Source organism: Protopterus annectens, chromosome 8.part0 (assembly GCF_019279795.1).
Source record: "Protopterus annectens isolate FY-2018-M chromosome 8.part0, PAN1.0, whole genome shotgun sequence".
NCBI classification, from domain to species: domain Eukaryota; kingdom Metazoa; phylum Chordata; order Ceratodontiformes; family Protopteridae; genus Protopterus; species Protopterus annectens.
The window spans coordinates 1,753,179,233-1,753,198,265 of record NC_056741.1 but is presented as its reverse complement, the minus strand read 5'-3'; the positions used below and the strand labels follow the sequence as shown (position 1 = coordinate 1,753,198,265).

The 19,033-nt window shown below is 35.2% G+C and overlaps 1 protein-coding gene across 2 annotated transcripts in view; it reads right to left on the bottom strand.

Moving 5' to 3' along the window:
• LOC122809618 (cytochrome P450 2J2-like) overlaps nucleotides 1-19,033 on the bottom strand; it is an 898,680-nt gene that overhangs the window by 449,560 nt on the left and 430,087 nt on the right. For both annotated transcript variants that reach the window (XM_044081250.1, XM_044081251.1), the window contains one exon: nucleotides 6,961-7,121. In XM_044081250.1, the coding sequence (XP_043937185.1) occupies nucleotides 6,961-7,121 (161 nt within the window). The remainder of the gene's footprint in view (nucleotides 1-6,960; nucleotides 7,122-19,033) is intronic.

The window sequence follows — 19,033 nt, the reverse complement described above, 5'->3', positions numbered from 1 at the left end:
GTGTGTGTGTGTCTGTTAAACAGTAAATGAGGGGTACCTATGCAAATTAAATGCATGGGCCTCCAGTATTAAACAAAGTACTGATGTTCACTAGAGGTAGTTAACAGCAATTTAGAGACATACAAATCAGAAAATAATGACATCCTTCTTTATTGTGGTTAATGTGTCTCTGAATCACATAATAACACATTGCAAAAGCAGTCTCTATTCACTGCTGTCCTTAATGCGAGTGCTGATGCCCTTTCTGAATCCTCTGGTATGAATTTATAGACTCTGTGAAAATCAGGAACAAAGATATGATTCTTAAGTAAAATAGTATGGCTTAAGACCAAATCTCTGTCACTTAGGCAAGTATAACATATTTTAAACATTTTAGTCGGTGTTATGCCACATATGATTTATAAAACTGAACTGATAAGCCATTCAGACCCGACATGTATAATGCTACCAGTGGTCCATTAGCGCAATAAGTTCTTTTTTTCATGCTGTTATTTGAGAACCAACTTTAGAAAGCTGATTTTAAAATAGAGTTTGTCTAGTAAACGGGACTAAATATACTGACAGAAAGAAGAGCATTGTTGTACTTAGTTTAGTAAGGCATTTAGCATAACCTTCAAACTGTACCAGTTGGCATTCCTTCATGAACTTATATTTATTTTATTTATTTATTTTATTTTATTTTTCATTAGTTAACTGGGATAGTCCGACTGGACAAGGTCCATTTATAGTGCAAGCCCGGGGAGAAAATCTCGACATTAGTTAGCAATAATAACAAAAATATCATACAGACAAAAATATAGCACAGAAAACATACAAATTAGCAAAGGGTGAGTTAAAAAACATCATAATAAACATGAATTAATGCACATCTGGAGATCAATTATTAGAGCTTACTAACTGTGACATGTCTATATTAGGTAAGGCTAGGAAGCTAAGAGAAGTAGGAAAAACAGTGATAATTAAGTAATACATGGATATAGCCAGATCTTTATAAGATGTGATTTAAGTGAGTTTTTGAAGTGCATGGAAGTGGAGGCAGAAGTAACAGGGGAGGGGGGATTATTCCAGGTTTTATCTATGGTGTGCAAAAATAGTGATTTCCCTGCAGGGTTATTAGCTCTAGAGATACAGAGGAGAGATTTGTCAGAAGAACGGAGAAGATGATTAGTTGAGTAGTGAGACAGTAGTTGAGTTTGTGCTGGAGTTTTTTCAGGGTACTTAAAGATGTTGAAGGCGATGACTAGCTGATGCTAGCTAAGTAATTGAGGAAGTTCTAGCCATTGTAGGTCCCTTAGTGCCTGACAGTGATGGGTTCTGAAGATAGAGTTGTTAGCAAACTTGGCGATTTTGTTATAACATGATTCAAAATTTTCAAGATCAGTTTTTATAGTCTGGGTCAGGATTGGTGCCGCATACACTAGAATGGGCAGTCAGTGAGTTTGGGCTAGGGTGATTCGTGCCTTGTCTGTGAGGAATTTCTTGTGTCTGTAAAGAGTTCCCATTTTTTTTGTATATCTTTTTGATGGTTTGAGCAATATGGATATCAAAGTAAAGATTTTTTTCTATTTCTACACCAAGGAGTTTAGTATGGGTAGAAGGAGCGATGACAGTGCCATTTTTGGAAGTGAGAGAGAAGGAAAGGGGAGTGGCTTTAGATTCATTAGGGGTGAACAGGAGTAATTTATTCTTGTTGGGGTTTAGGATAAGTTAGATATCAGTAATCCATCTTTCCACAGAGCTAAAGAATTCTTGTGTGAGCTGTTGTGGTAACAGATGGGGCTGAGCAAATAAGTGTTGAGTCATCTGCATACTCTGTAAGTGTGACTTGCTGGATAGAGGTATGTAGATTGTTTTTAAAAATAGAGAAAAGAAGTGGGTCCAAAATTGAGACTTGTGATATGCCTATGGTAGCTGGAAGGTGAGGAGATAGCACACCTTGCCATTGAACAGATTGTTGTCTGTTTGATAGGTAGTATTTGAACCAGGAGACAGCAGAGGGGGCAAAGGATAGGGAGGCTAGAGTATCTTATAGTACTGGGTGTGAGGCCATGTCGAAAGCTTTGGCGAGATCTAAGAAAATAGCGGATACAAAATTATTGTCATTTCTGTGCTGGTTAACCAGATTGGTAAAAGAGAGAAGAGCAGTAGTTGTGCTGTGGTATGGGCGGAAGCCATGTTATGTGGTGGAGAGGAGATTGTGTGTGTTCAGGAATTGCATAACTTGAGAGTGAATATATTTCTCAAGAAGCTTAGATAAGGGAGACAGAATGGCTATGGGATGGTAACTTGAGAAGCCATAGAAGTTTCCCCCTTTATTGAGTGGAATGATATATGAAACTTTCCACAGTTGAGGGACATAGGCTTCCTGTATAGATCGGTTGATAAGGATTGAGACAGGGTAAGATAAGTATTCAGAGGCTATTTTTAGAAAGTTAGCAGGTATACTGTCAGCTGCAAGTGTGGTAGGTTTCAGTTTTAGAAGGATTTTTGTTTAATTGTAGAGGTGGGAACAGGTGAGAGAGTAAAGGAGGGCATGTTATCTGGACTTTTGATAGAGATAAAAGAAGAGTTATTTCTGGATAATTGGGCAGATAATGTCTGGATGGAGTCTATAAAGTGATTAAATTGTGAGGTTATGTTTTTGTTATTATGGGAAGAAGCGGAAGCAGGAGTGGTAGTTTTGCCAGGTTTTAATAGGGAGTTGATGGCTCACCAAATTTTTGGGGAATCTTTTGAATGTTTGTTTTGGGTACCTAGGAAATAGTTCTGTTTATCAAGTTTTGTCTGTTTTTTAGCCTGATTCCTAAGTTGTTGATAATATTGTTTAGCTTGGTTAGAGTTGTCCTTCTTCCATTTTCCAGGCCTTATCTCTGGACTTTAGCAGGGCTCTTGTGTCCTTACTTAGCCATAGTGCATAGTTTGCCTTAGCTCTAATTTTTCTGATGGGAGCGACTGTATTAAGGACATTGGTAAATGTATTGTTAAAGTAGTCTACAACTTGGTCTAATCCTAGGGTTTGTAGTGTTTCCCATTTGAATTGATTTAATATAATATTAAGATCATGTGGGTTTAGTTTGCAGTCATCCCTGATTTGTCTATAAACTATGGGCTTGGGCATGTTGGCACGTTTCCCTAGGAGGAATGTAGGGTGGTGGTCACTAAGCCCATCTGGTAAACTGCCTGCCTGGTAGTTTTGTTTGGGGAAGTTCACTAGTATCAAATCAAGAACAGATTGTTTCTGGGATTTGTTATCTACTTTAGTGGGTTCTTGAATGAGTTGAGCAAATCTGACCAGGTTAATATGGTTAGTGGGGTTATTAGAGTTACAGGCTTGCCAGTCTGTATTTAGAGGTCACCTAGTCGGATAGTTTCTTGTGGAAGGTTATCTCTAGTCCACTGTAAGATGTCCTCGATTATGGGGGAGTTCTTTCCTGGAGGGATATATCTGCAAAGAATGTCAATTTTTTGTGTTGTTTATAGCTATGACTGAGCCTAAGGTTTCTCCATTATGAAATTTAGGTAGAGGGGTTTGTAGAGGTTGAGTGTATTTTTAAAAAGAATTGCCACCTCCCTTACTACCTGTTCTATCTAGTCATAGGATATTATATCCTGGAGGGAGGATTTCTTCATTTTGGGCGCTAGGTTTTAGCCAGATCTCTGTTATGGTCAGTATGTCAGGGGAGTAGTGAGTTATGAATGCATGTAAGTCAGGGAGTTTATTAGAGATGCTGCTGGTGTTGATATTAATGATCAGTAGGTCAGATTTATGTTTTTTTGAAAGTATGGTATTGCATGGTCCTAGGTTTGGGTGTACGTCTCCTGAGATAAGAAGCCTTTTGCTAGTAAATAGTATATGTTTAATTGTGTGTGCTATTCCTGTGGAGGATCTACATGGTATTTTTCTAATGTAGGATCCTGGTAGGTAAGTCTTATATATGTGTGGTATAGAGCTGTGATTAAATAATGTGGAACAGATAGGGAAATGTATGTGAGCTTTTGTATGTGTGGTAATATGTGTTATATGGTAGGTAGTGTAGTCTAGTGGTGTGTTAGTATGTATGGATGTGATGTAGGCTAGGGTTGTGAGAGTTAGCAAGAGAAATGATAGTATGAGTTGCATTTTAGTATGGGAGTGGCGCTTGAGTATTAACAGTATTGTGGTTCAGGTATAGGGGCAGGTGTAATGGTCTGGCAGCTTGCTACTGTGTGTATCTGTTTGGTAGGGAGTTAGTTAGGGGTCGTGGTTGGGGTAATTACTATGAGGTAGCTGATAGGTGTAGGGGATAGTCAGATGACGCAAGGTTAGAATGAATGTAGGTATAGTAGGGGCGGGTGGGAAATGGTGCAGGGTAAGGGAGCGGAATGAGCCAAGCAGAGTGAGACAAATGGAGCAGGGCCCAGCCAGACTGCAAGACTGCAGAGAAAATCTGTATGTACTGTTCAGGGCAGAACAGGCATACAGTGTGATTAGGTAAGAGTTAAAAATTTAGGTTTCCTTTCACTTTCTTTTTATTTCTCCCTTTAGTTTACAATTCAAACTGCCGGATTCTTGGGGAAGCCTACTGTGATATTGCCAGTGCTGTGGGTTACCGAACGTTACACTACAGTACTATGTCCCAGCCTAGAAAGGTAAATAGTAAAAAATAATAACCTTGTTTCCTTGCGAGCCTTTCATAGGGGGCGGGCTGAGGTGGGTAAAAGAATACAGTAGCATTCCTAGGAATGAGAATGAAAAATATAGGTGCAGATTAGGGCAGTGTACAAGCACTTTAGCCACCTACAAAGTATACACTATAGAAACAATTTGATACAGTACTCCAACAACTATGCTTTAAAGTATGTGTCTGGGTTATGAGCAAGTTACTAACATGCACGTTTCACCATTCATTGCTAAATGTTTCAAATATCAAACAGCATACACTCTTTTAACAGTATTAGTTAATCAGAACACAGAAATTGAACCAGCCAGTATGAAACTTGCCTCTCACTTTTCTATACCGATAGAGCACACTTATCTCTACCAGCTATTAATTGGGTATTAAACTCTAGGCATTTTCCTTGATTATTACTTAAAAATAGTCCAAATACCCAGCAACATAAATGTATCCTTGTTTGCATTTGTCTTGCATAAGATTAAATTGCTACCCTACCACTGTGTTCTACAAAATAACAGTTTGTGAGCTTAGTCACTTCTTGTGAATTTAGCATAACATAGCTTCTTATACAATCTCAAAGTAAGCAGGCAATTCTCACATTCATAAACACATTGCTTAAGAATATTTGTGTTAAATGCTAATTATTTACAAACAGTTTAAGATAAACACAGGATGGTCTTACCGCCGCAGACGGGTACCGCGAGCACCAGCAGTTTTTTAAAAATGAAGAGAAAAATGGCATGAGGCACAGGGATTATAGTATCTCGCTTCCATAGTCAGGGTTGCTAAGGGGAACAATATCCTGATTGGTGTGTCTGCTGCCACATGGTCCCCAGCCAGACTGCAGGACTGCAGAGACAATCTGTGTGTGCTGTTCAGGGCAGAACGGGCATACAGCGTGATTAGGTAAGAGTTAGAATTATAGGCTTTCTTAAACTTTCTTTTTATTTCTCCCTTTAGTTTACAATTTAAACTGATGGATTCTTGGGGAAACCTCCTGTGATATTGCCATTGCTGCAGGTTCCCGAGCATTGCACTACAGTACTATGTCCCAGCCTAGAAAGGACAACTGTAAACATAATAACCTTGTTTCCTTTTCAGTATCAGAAATTATTCAGACAAAATATTTGGACTGCTAGAGGTTTCAGGACTTTATAAGCAACAGTCTCCTAGCAATGCAAGCCTTTTATAGGGGGCAGGCTGAGGTGGGTAAAAGAATAGAGTAGAGTTTACTGGCCTGAGAATTTAGTATTGGTCTTCACTTCAATGAAGGATTTTAGAAGCACATCACACTAAGGGAATTCCAAGCCCTATTTGCACAAGAGTGGTCCTCTAACTGTAACCCTCAGTCAATATGTTTTTTACTCAGGTATCTGTTACACCATACTATTACTCTACCCTTGTCAACTGAGATCATTTAAATGCTTCCTTTTGTTTAAGGACTCTCAGCACTCTCTTCTTGTTGATGTATAACTTTTATACTGTGTCCGGCACAGACAACAATACTGGTAATGGATTATGAACAGTATTCTTCACCTAGAAATGCATTCAATTGTCTTGCAAATGATGCAAGAACATCATACCTATGATCACGTCAGAATTCACTTGTCAGAAATCTAAGATATTTCTGACAGTACATTAACTACTTACCTGGACAGCTAGTACCCCCTTATCCTTGTTCACTCTTGGTACATAGACATCTGATCCCTGATGTAAGTCTATGACAGGGGTATTTGTAGAACACTTGTCATCTCACTTCTTTGTACACACCAACTCTACTTCTTATTTAGGATCAAGCAACTGTTCTGATAAACTTTTGACTTTGAAAATGAATTCCAGTGTAAAATGGTCATTTTGCGTAAGATTAACAATTAGTTGATCAAAGTTCTCATCTACAGGAAGAATGGATATGATTACTTTACCATATGTTCATCAGAGCCTATGATAACTTCATAGCTTCTACCATAAAATAAATCATTAGCACATCACTGACTTGTGAATTATTGCCATGTCTCTAGAAATTTGCAATTGTAATATCATTGTAAACATTATATGATACCTCTGTTTAATGTTTTATCTGAAGAAGAAGAAAGACATATTTGTGGTTTACAGCTCCTGCTTCAGCTTTGGTACACTTTCACAAAAAATGCCCACATATGTTTTACAAATCAGAACATAGCTGAACCTTTAAAGACTTTTAATAAACAAAACCTAAATATGTTTCTTCATTTCTTAACATATTCAATCTATCATGGTTAAGTAGCATGAAAAAGGATCAAGACAAAGAAATAGTTTCCATATTCACCTCTGCCCAAACTCCAGCTAGAACTCTGTTGATTTCTTTAATATGGCCAATCAGTTCTGCAAACAAGGCATTATCATAGTCAAAGCGATCACCAAACAAAATGGAGGAAATTATGTTAGAAACAGCTTGGTAAACCAGCAAGTTTGGATCCAGTGTGCAACCTAAAAAAATAAAAATGTTGAAGTTGTAAGGTCTTGCTGATTAAATATACACACACACACACACACACACACACACACACATATATATATATATATATAATATATATATATATATATATATATATATATATATATATATATATATATAAATATATATTGCAGGATAGTTTATTTATTTATTTATTATTTATTTGTTTATTTATGTATTTATTTATTTATTTATTGAAGTGTGTGAGCTGTTGGTGTGACACCCTGGCACTGGCCCAGTAATCAAGGAGCCTCAATCCTCACCACTGGCAACAGTGGTGGACATACACACTAGGAGGATAATAAGTACACACACAGTAAAGTGCAATTTCTGTTAAGAGCACACAGAGATCAAAGTCAGTCCGGGGCTGTTTCACCCTCTTTTTCCAATAAGACTCCTCACTGGCACAGCTATAGAGTTGAGATGTCAGCTGAGTGACCAAGCTAAGACCTCCAATACCCTTTCTGTCCAACCAGTGTTTCATGTCCCTACCTAAGTAGCTGACACACACATGCACTTTGAGGTTTTATTTATGTACAAAAACACACACACATACCTGGGAAAGGCTGGCACAGGTTTGCTAGCTATGGCCCCTTCCACCCAGATAATAAGTTAGCCTCCACTGCCATCAACCACTATTTATCCGCTACTGTAAAGCCCTTAACAAAGGGTGTCCAGTCCTACTGTGTAATGTTACTATTATCCAAATGGTAGTCTGACCAAGAACAAGGCTATTTAGGAGTGGCCTGTACAGTTTCACCATATACATATGCAAGTACTCTAATAGCTTGAATATTTCTCACAAATGTCAGCCACAAAGATAGGTTTAAATATATTCAATAATAAATAATAAAAGAACAAGACAACAGTACGCAAACACAGTTACATCAGAGTTCAAAATCACAGGAAATGTTTAAAACAACATTGCAGGACAGTCTCAAATAAATAAATAAAAGATCTACACTAATAGTTACTATTTTCCTAACTATATCTAAAAGACTAACTATGTCCTAAAAAAACTTACTTACAGTAAGGCAAGTGCAGATGTAGTGATGATGAGTGGATGTTTCCAGGTCAAAGACAAAATATAAAATGTTCAGTCTCTCTCTCTCTGAGAGAGTTCTTAAATTAATATCAAATATTACTGCTGGGTTAGCTTGGATGACATCACTTTTTGTCACCTGACTTTAGTTCCCAAGCTAAATCCTCAATGTCCAACATTTAACATCTCTGTGAGAAAAATACATAGCCTTCAGATGTTCGCTCACAGCTGTGCAGCTGCTAGAAAGTCATAAAGCAATAAAACACTTCTGCATCTCAAACCTAGTAATTAGTTCTCTTGCAAGACAGTACAAAAAACTTTTAGCTCTAGACATTGTGTCTGCTTCTGCATTTAAACTGAGAGATAACACCTCCTGTTTATGGCCCAGCTATAAAGTAACTTAACCTGAACTATTCTTAAGTTTAGCAAGTTCATCTTCTATGTTCTAGTAGGGTACACTGTGGATATATCCTTGAAGCTTAGTGTTGTGCAAACCCTGTTCAACTCATACTTTTGTATCAGCAGGTTAATATACACATAACATACAGTTCTAATACATATATTTTTTTACGAAGCTCCAGATAGCTGTGCTGGCAGTATTTCCTTCTGTCACACTTCTATATAAATCATATCATTATTCACAAATGACCTAGAATTATTCACAAAATTCCATATAGCCAGACTGGCAGTGTCTCCTTTTGTGACATTTCTATATAAATCATATTAATATTCTGAATTGACATATAATTATTTACAAAATTCCAGATAGCTGGGCTGGCAGTATTTCCCTGGTGTCACAGTTGGAATGGACTGATCACAAGTGATTTATTTCAGCCACAGCTCAGTGTCTGTGACACAGAAAGATGATAAATGTAATGACATCAGTATAACAAATAAAAGTAAGAACCAATAGTATTAAACTGTCAATTGCACAGGTTAGACAACAAGAGCACTGAGTGATGTGTATTACATTAGTAAATATGTTACAAGGTTTACATAACTCTAAATAATTATACATTTATAGCATACAGTAAATAATCATATGAGTAATATAATGAACAGAGAATTGGTAATTATATGGACATGTACAGTACTTACAGAAGAGTTTTCTGAGGTTAATAGTCACTAGTAAAAGTCTTGACGGCTAGAAGCAGTGGATAAGAGGATAGTAGTTAAATTACACATTTATGTTAAAATGGGAGCATACTGCTCTATCACTAACACTAACTGAAAGCTTGGCTCTAAATATGAAAATAAGGTATGAGATGCTTGGTCTAAGATCATGCCAGAATAATCTCTAGAGATAACTCTGGCATGTACATTGATCTAGAGAAGTATGTAGCTGATAAAAATAGTTTAGTAGACAAAAGTGGTTAATCTCAATGAAGTTTCCTTTTAGTTTATCCAAACTGAGTTTTTATACACACACACACACACACACATATAGATATATATATATATATATATATATATATATATATATATATATATATATATATATATATATATATATCCACAAAGGAGCAGCATGGCAAGATGTGGCTAGAACATCCTTTCCTAATAGCTGCATAGCCTTTGTTGTGATGAATCTACATATATGCCTCAAAACAGCTAACTTGTTTAATAACATTGGATTTTAATACATCAATATGATTTGGGTATAGAGAAATATCAAGAGCATTTAAAAAGAGAGACAGATTCAATCACACATTTTTTTATATAAAATATAAAGGGCAAGAAAGATTTATTACGGGTTCTGAACATCAACTTATTTTACTGTTTAGGAAAGGTCAGAGTTTAGCATGTGATAGATGGTTATATAAGAAGTTGAGAGCTTTCCTAGATCTATATCAGTACCATGAAGGATGGTGTTTGGTTTGAAGCAATCCAAGGAGACTGTTAGCAAGCAACCCAGAACTGAGCCTTGAAGAGCATATGAAATTAGTGAAAACGAAAAAGAAAAAGACTGTCTTCCCTTCACATCAAGTGAACCCTTTGCAGAATGTTTTACAGTGAATTAACCAAAGATAGATCATCAACGAGTATTTATGAGGGGAGTGAGGTTGGCTGAAAAGCAATTTTAATCAATTTTATTTTATTGTACTTTGCCAGATGGAATTAAAAAAACTGATCCAGATCAACAGTTTTCTGACTTTGCCAAGAAAATATCACAAAATAATCAAGAGTGCACCAATGAGACATTTGTGTTTAGCAAAAGTGAGAACGCTATCTGTAAAAGTAAATAGTGCATTAAGGGTATCATACCCTCTCTTGAATCAAATATGATATGTAGAGAAAATATCAAATTAGTAAAATAGTCAGTGGGTTGATTGTAAACAGCTCCTTCTGTAATTTATCAAAATGTGGCATTAGTGATATTGTCCTAAAGTTAGATGTTGAAAAATGTTTAGAGTTTTTTTATAGAGATAATAGTCAATATTTTTCAAATGGGGAAGTTTGATGAGTAAATGCCAAATGAAAAAGCTATGTTGATGAATAATGAAATTGTTACTGGTTTTGATATTCCTCAAAAGATATTTTTCTGAACTAAAAGAATGGTAATAAAGGATTACAAAGACCACTGTTACTATTATTCATTTATTGTGAGCTGGAAAGGACAAAGAAGGTGTGGTGGCAAATTCTTTTCCAAATGTTTCTGGTCATAATATGTATGGAAACAGTTTGTTTTGAGAGATTAATGGTCTTAAGGATTTCTTTACAGAATAATCTGGGTTTTGATAAACATTTTGTTAGTTTTTCTCAGTACTAAGTTGTTTTAGTGTAACAAATTACTTTTTTCACTTCATTGCTTAGATAATTATATTCTAGTTTGAATAAACTGTTATGTTCGTTTTCATCTTTGCCAAGCAGTACCTTTCAGTTTTGTAAATTTTTCTAAGGTGATATTAGAATGACGTTTTGTATTACTGCCCAGGATTTAAACCCAGGACCTACTACACTATAGGTCATGACACAACCTGTCTATCCACTGGAATAGAATATAATGGGAAATTGTTTAGCTTTAAGACAAAACAGAACAGGACAAGTTGAAGCTCAAGCAGATGTATAATAAAAAGACTTCATTTTGATCATTTGAATAACTTCAATTGATAAGTGGATTTCACCAAACAAACAAAGTTCAAACAAAGGGAGCTATAATAGAGAATCCTAATGATGTAGACATCCTTCAAAAGGGTCTTACGGACACAGATATGTGGTGCCAAAACCATGGCCTCAAACTAAATGCCAAAAAGTGTATTGTTATCCCCTTTGGGAAAAACAAAGTACCTATGAACTACAACATAGGTGGCAGCCCACTTATCACAGAGAGTGTGATAAGAGTCCTAGGGGCTCAGGTAGACAGTAACCTCTCTTACGACAACCACAATGCTAAAGTGGTTAGAAAATGCTTCTACATGGCCCATCTTATCACAAAGGGGTTTGCATCTAGGAATAAGGAAGTTATTGTCCCCCTTTACTCAACACTAATTAGACCCATTATTGAATATAATGCCCCATTCGGGATGTACCTAGCAAGACATCTGGAGCAGCTAGAAAGGCCTTAAAAGTACCTCAAAAAGAGGATAAAGGGCCTTAAGCAGATGTCCTATGCCATGAGGCTAAAAAAACTCAGACTGCAATCGGTCATGTACCGGCTACTCAGAGGGGATCTCTGCCTGACATACAAGGCTATGTCAAACTCCGAATTGCTAGAAATGCTCCACCTAAGGAAAACCCAATCCACCAGAGCTACACGCTCAAGGGACATAAACCTGACATCATCAATAAACAGGATGTGTTGCAGGGACAGATTCATGTCCCAGAGACTCCCCTTGCTCTGAAACAGGGTCCCCATACATGTGAGGCAGAGTTCATCGTTGGCACTCTTCAAGAGAAATTTTGATGAGTGGATGGGAAACAGGAAATTCACCTCAGGAATCACTTCTGTGGCCCTGCTCGACAGGGGTGCAGGTAACTAAACCGCCTGGGAGGGCATGCTATAGCACAATATTTATGGCTAGACTTAATTATGCCCTAGGGCCAGTAGCCTAGTACCTACCTATGAACCTATGAACCAAGATAATTGTGCCAAAACCACTTTCTGTGAACCTTAGATGACACCCCACATCCTATGAACTTATATATACCTACTCTGAGGTTGCACAATAGTAGAGAAAAGAGAGAACTCCGCTGTGACTGAAATTGGTTTTGACATAACTGTTTTACTTTAATCTACTTTTGATTGAAGTAAATTTGACTGATCAGCAGGATCTCAATAAAATTAGTCCAGTTTATGCATTGAAGGTTATTAAGAGTAATGATTTTATTAAAAGATCAAGTCCTACAAAGATATCCAGTAGATTGACTATTCATTGTTTTTCCTTGTCCAGTAGAAGTACTAGTCACTAAGATTAGGAGGATGCACTGTGTTATCGATATTTTTGTTTGTGTTGCTAGTGTAAAGCTGGTGGTGAAGTTGAATGAAAGGGTAGTGAGATACAGGTGGAGGGCAGTACAGTAAAACAGTAAGTAATTGTTGAGAAATTATCTTTAGACCAGCTATATACCAATTAGCTGACATACCATTTGTTTTTGAAAAGACTGATATTAATCAACAAAGTCACATGACATTTTAACAAGAAAACACAGCTTTTACCATTGTTCTCCTGGATGGTCTATACAAAAAAAAATATATGTACGGTAGACAGTAAAAATCTGGGCTGTAAGTGTCAGGCTTGAATGAAGTTTCATAAATACCAGTTATGCAAAGATTATTTTGTGGCATCTGATAATTGGTTTTCTCATATTTATTGTTAAACCACCTACAATTAATAAACAAAGTTTAGAAAGAGCTAATTAATATTGTTTATAATGTGTAAATGTTGAAATGAGGTAAATGAATCAGGGATAGTTTTAATATTTCCAGCCAACAGGAGAAATATTATATATATATATATATATATATATATATATATATATATATATATATATATATATATATATATATATTTCTCACCCACAAATAATAAACTTGCAATTTCCTTTTATGAGGACTGATTGTCTAAAGGTGGAAAAAGGCAGAAAAATGAATGGTTTGTGGCATAGCTGAAGATAAAAAATGTATAATTAGAATTAGGGGGCAAAGATTAGGTGAAGAAAGACAAAAGTAGGGTCAGTTTGCATTTATATTTACTTATGGTAGATCTGGACGTTGGCAATAAAATGGTAGCATAAAGGTCAAAGTAAAGACAGTAGTTATTGAGATATAAGAATGTGGTAGATCCGCCACTGAGACCTATCGTCTCAGCAGACGGCTCTAAAACACTAGCCTTAGCTAAATTTATAGATAGTAAAACTAAACATATATGGATTAATAAGCCAGCTATACTAAAAGATTCATGGGACCTTTTAAGGGTGGTTGACTTAAATATGTATACTGAAAATGTATTATTTGTTACAATAGATATAGCAGATTTATTCTCATCTATCCCTTGTCTTGAAGGTATGAAAATGTTTGAGGAAGAAGTATTTTTGGACAAAATGTTAATGCACAAAGATAAAGTAGCGTGCACAGGCTTAATGGACATGGTACTTAAAAATAACTATCTATTGTTTAATGGTGAATTTTTTCAACAAATTCAAGGTGTTGCCATGGGAGCAGCCTGTGCACCTACTTTTGCCAATATTGTTTTGGCTAATTGGGAAGAAAAATATGTACTCATATCTAGGTTCCATTCTTGTTGGAACCTATATAAGAGGTTCCTGGATGATATAGTTATTTTTTTGATAGGGGGGGAAGAGAAATTAGAAGAATTTATAGAATATATCAATGAAACTACTGATTTCCTTAGGTTTACTTACAATGTTTCTGAAAATGTTTTGCAATTTCTAGATATAGAAATATACAAACGTGAAGGTACATTTGCATCTAAAGTATATAGGAAACCAATCTATTGTAATTCCTATTTACACTATAATAGTGCACATCCAGCACATAGTAAGAAAAATATAATAAAGGGTCAGTTTGTGAGGGGGTCACGAATGACAAGTAAATGGGAAGATTTCCAAGTAGAATGTGATTTATTAGAAGGAATGTTTTTAGATAGGGGATATGATAGTGAGTTTGTTACTAATATAAGGCTAGAAATAGAGGAAGGTAGAATAGATACATTTAAGACAATCCTGGGTATTAAAGAAAATCAAATGGTAAAAAAGAAAAATTCTAATCTACATGAAGAATATAGACACGCCTTTATATTGGAATATAATGCTTTGAATCAAAATATTAAAGCAGTGTTCTACAGAGAATGGGAAAAATTTATGGCTCTTACTGATTTAGAAGAATTACCTAGAGACACCCCTAGAGTAGTGTATAAAAATGCTAACAATATAAAGGAATTTTTAGGATATAAGAAAAAAGAAAATAATAAATTTAATAGAAGAAAAGACCTTAATAAAAGAGGTACATTTAAATGTGGGAAGTGTAGTCAATGTGAGTATATAGTTAATAAAGAGAATATATATATTGAAAGTAGAAATAGATGGATTATGAGCAGTGGATTATATAATTGTGATACCAAGGGTTTAGTATATTTTGCTATCTGTGTTAAATGTGGGTCCTTTTACATAGGTAAGAGAGAACCCTAAATAGAATAATTTGTGAACATACCTATGATATAATAAAAAAGAAAGAAACTAATGTGTTGTATAAACATACTAAGGTATGTGAGGAAAATAAATTCTATTTTTTGTAGTAGAACATATAAAGAGTAATATTAGGGGGGGGACCATGAGAGGACACCATAGGGTATAAAGAACTAAGGTGGCAAATTACATTAGAAGCAAATAAATATCCAGGATTAAATGAACATATATCAATTTTACCCCTACTGAAGTTAAAGGCAGCTAAAATGTAATTTTAAGTGCAATATAATATTTGATCAATAGGTGGTGATGTTGTATTAATCATTATGTACTCCTTTTTATATGTGAAGTTGTTAATTTATTAATTTATTTTATACACATAGATATATATATATATATATATATATATATATATATATATATATATATATATATATATATATATATATATATATAAACAGAGATATGAATTTAGCCCCTTTAATATTTATATGTATTTAATTTTAGATAATTTAATAGATATAAATTAAAGTGTTTTAACGTGAATTTATTTATTATGTGTTAAAAGGTATCTGAGTGTTTTAGACATATAAGCAAGTTATAATAATTTTAATATTCATGAGCTTATAGATACAAGTTGATTTGCGTATTTGAATTTAATTGATGGTTTTTGATTGGATAGGTGACAAAGTAGGATGTATATAAATGAATTTATGGCTGTATGGAATTATCTGATGAAGTCCAGTGGAAAGGACGAAAACGCATATGAGTTTTGGAATTATGCTAATAAACTTTAGCATTTTATTGTACTCCTGGTTCGTGGTGGATTCATTTTGGTTTCGGAGATGTTATTGAGGGAATTTGCCTGTTCGTTTGTGTTTTTAGTTATTGAGATTGCTTTAAAGGATTTCAGAGGTTTGTCTTTACTTGATCATATTCCTTCTGCTCACCATCTCACTTGCTCACAGCTGAGTACTTATCTGTGTATGTGGCCAAGTGTGAGACTCAAATGTGCAAACTTTACCTATAAATATATTTTGAGTTAGTGCAACCAAGCAGACAATATATTCAGAGATCAAAGTTATATAGCCAGAATCACCATGTTGAGATGTAAGGGGGTTTGCCCTCATCAAAATAAACACTTTTTTGATTTGCTGCCTATCATAAGTATATGCATCTTAAAGAGACTAGTAGCAGATTCACTGTACTCGAGTTAGTAAAGCAGATACATTTTAGAATCATTATGAAAAGCATAAGTATGATGCAAGGAGAGGAAAGAAAAAACATTAAAAAATATGGTAAAAGATTGAAAATGCAGTAAGTTAAAAAGAAAATGGCATTAAAATGATAAAATCACTTTTGTTAAAGGTGCTGATCATTTTAATAATGCAGGTTTCATGTTATTTGTTTCATTCTAGTAACAATCAATATGAGATTAAATGTCTCCTCTTATTTACTGAAAGTAAACCACAGTAGGTTTATTTCAGCATAGGGAAGTGCTGAGATAGTAGAATTTTTATCTAATATAAAGGTGATGGATATAAAAAGACAGATTATATACTTCCAAATCTAGTAAAAGGTTGGGTGCATGGGAATGAGTCTGAGGAGAGGAGAGCAAATAACAACAATGATTAATGCAATTTAGTCTAGACATAAACTGACTGAGTAAACAGTAATTTACAAACAGTGAGCCAGCAAGTTAAAAGGGACAGGTTACCACCTATAAAATAATCTATGAGTAGACTCAACAGCTCACAGAGGTCATAGACTAACCATTATGCATGAAAGAAGTGCCATTTACAGGCAAAATGAATACACAAATTGAACTTGTGAATGGGGTTTTGGTGACCTATGCCAATAAATTATAATACACTTTAGTTACCTCTTTCAATCAAGTTCTGTTAAAATATGACATGGATATATCACAGTACAAAAAAACAACACTAATTAGAAAGGTTTTTCTATGCAACTCAATAACATCTCTGCCTATTTACCAGTGACTGATTAATTAAGACAAATTGTTGTTCATAATTAAACAACATTCTGATGTCCAATTATGAAAGTGTTTTATTTATTTATTTGTTTATTTATTTTTTGGTTATTTTTTTTGAAATCCAGAAACTATACATTAAATTAAACTGTTGCATTGTTATTCCCCTTTCGCAGACTACAGAATTTCTACACAAGCAGAAAAAACTTTGATCACCAATAACTTGCTGTGGTACAAAAAATTATAGCTGATCCGTCTACAGGTAATAATAATTTGTAAGAACGAACGCACTTAACAGTTTTAAATAAATTATTACTTGGTGGACATATCAGTTATGTTTTTTTTTTACCACAACAAGTTATTATCCACCTTTGACCCATGTAAGTAAAGATCCCTTGTGTACCCATGTAGGTAAATTTCCCCTGTGTACCACAGCAGGTGCTGATGTTATCATATAGCTATGACAGCACAAAATGCATGCTACCAGTGTTGTAAAGCAGATCACATAACATCAGTCAAAATGAAAGTCAGAAGAGGTAGGAAAAGCCATTCAGTCAATAAGCAGGTGAACAACACCGACTTACCTTTGTGTTAAGAGCAACATGGCCTTAAAATCACAAAGGAGGGAACAGTCCTACTTGGACATGAATGCTGTACAGAGATATTGAATGCTTTTACAGGTACACTGCAGCTTTCTGAAGGTGCTATGATATCTGTAAATTAACAATACTCCCAGTTTCATGTGAGTGTTGTTTCAGTATTCAGATTAAGGGCATATACGCCATTCTGACTAATAGGGCTGTATGCTAATGGTGAATATATATCACTTTATTATGTCATGCAATTTTCGGGTGTGAAATCTATTTTAGTTTAATATGAAAGCACACAGGAAACCATAAACTAACGATTTAGATATATTGTCATTTTCCACCATTTTTAAGAGAAAGCTGTAGTTGCTAGTGTTGTTGAGGGGATAGATCCAGTCTGCCCCCTTAATATTCATGTTAATCTGCCAGATACATTTAATTTTACAAAGCAATATAAGAACGCAGGGAACATTACCATTAACCTCTACTCGATATTTGCATTTGGTTTCATACCTGGAGTAAGAATAGCAGAATCACAAAGGTAGAGCAATGCTTCCACACTATTTAATAAATAACAGATAAAAACTAAATCTTTAAAATCTTATTTTGCAGTTTCTTTTTTCCATTTTAATAATGATGCTGACACTAAAAATAGTTTGTGGGTATAAAATATAAAAAGATGCAAAGGAACATTTTTTTTTACTTTTCCTTATTCGGGGACTACTGGAAGGTCCAGAGCTATGAGTGTCAATGGCTCTTTTGACATACATTTTATGAAACAGAAGCAGTTGTGATGAAGGGAGTATGAACCTTTAAGTACCCAGAGAATTTGTATCCCATATTTTCAAAATCAAGCAATAGTAACCTCTAAACATTTAGGAGGCAAATAACATTTTACTCTATAAAATTATATGACATCACAGAAAACATGACTGCATAAAAGGTTAACCATACAAAATGAGAATCCAGACTGACATAAGTTGCTGACACTATTGTTCTTTTGTGAAGATTTGGCAACTACTTTTAACAGCACAATTTGAGGTACTCACCATAGGTGTACTTATTTAACACCATTCATGCCACTACAAAAATCATAACCTTGGGTTAGTGGCACCAAAAGGCAGCACTGAATGAGTCCAAGACTCCAAAAGCTAATTATGAGTCTGACTTTACAGCTTAAGCTATGTGGATCACATGACTACTTGCAGCTGTCAGTCATCCTGGCTGTAAAAAGTGACTTGGTGTATGCAGAGGTAAAATCTTATACCTAGGACACATACTGTAGCATGCAGATCAGAACAGAAAAAAGACCCCCTTCAGCACCAGCATAGCAGTGTGTCCTCCAAACTTTCATTACCCCTACATAATGACAGTGCATAGAAAAATCATTCCTCTTGAGCATATGTTCCTATGGGAGATGACACCATAGGATGACAGCACATAGAGAAATTGTCCCACTTGAGCACAGTTAATAATCATATAGGTTCGTAGGTTCATAGGTAGCTACTAGGGCCTTTATAAGCCTAGTCAGAAAGGTACCCTGGCTTTCGCCACCCAAGAAAATTATTTTTCTGTGCCCCTGTCGAGCAGAGCCACAGAAGTGATCCATGGAGTAATTTT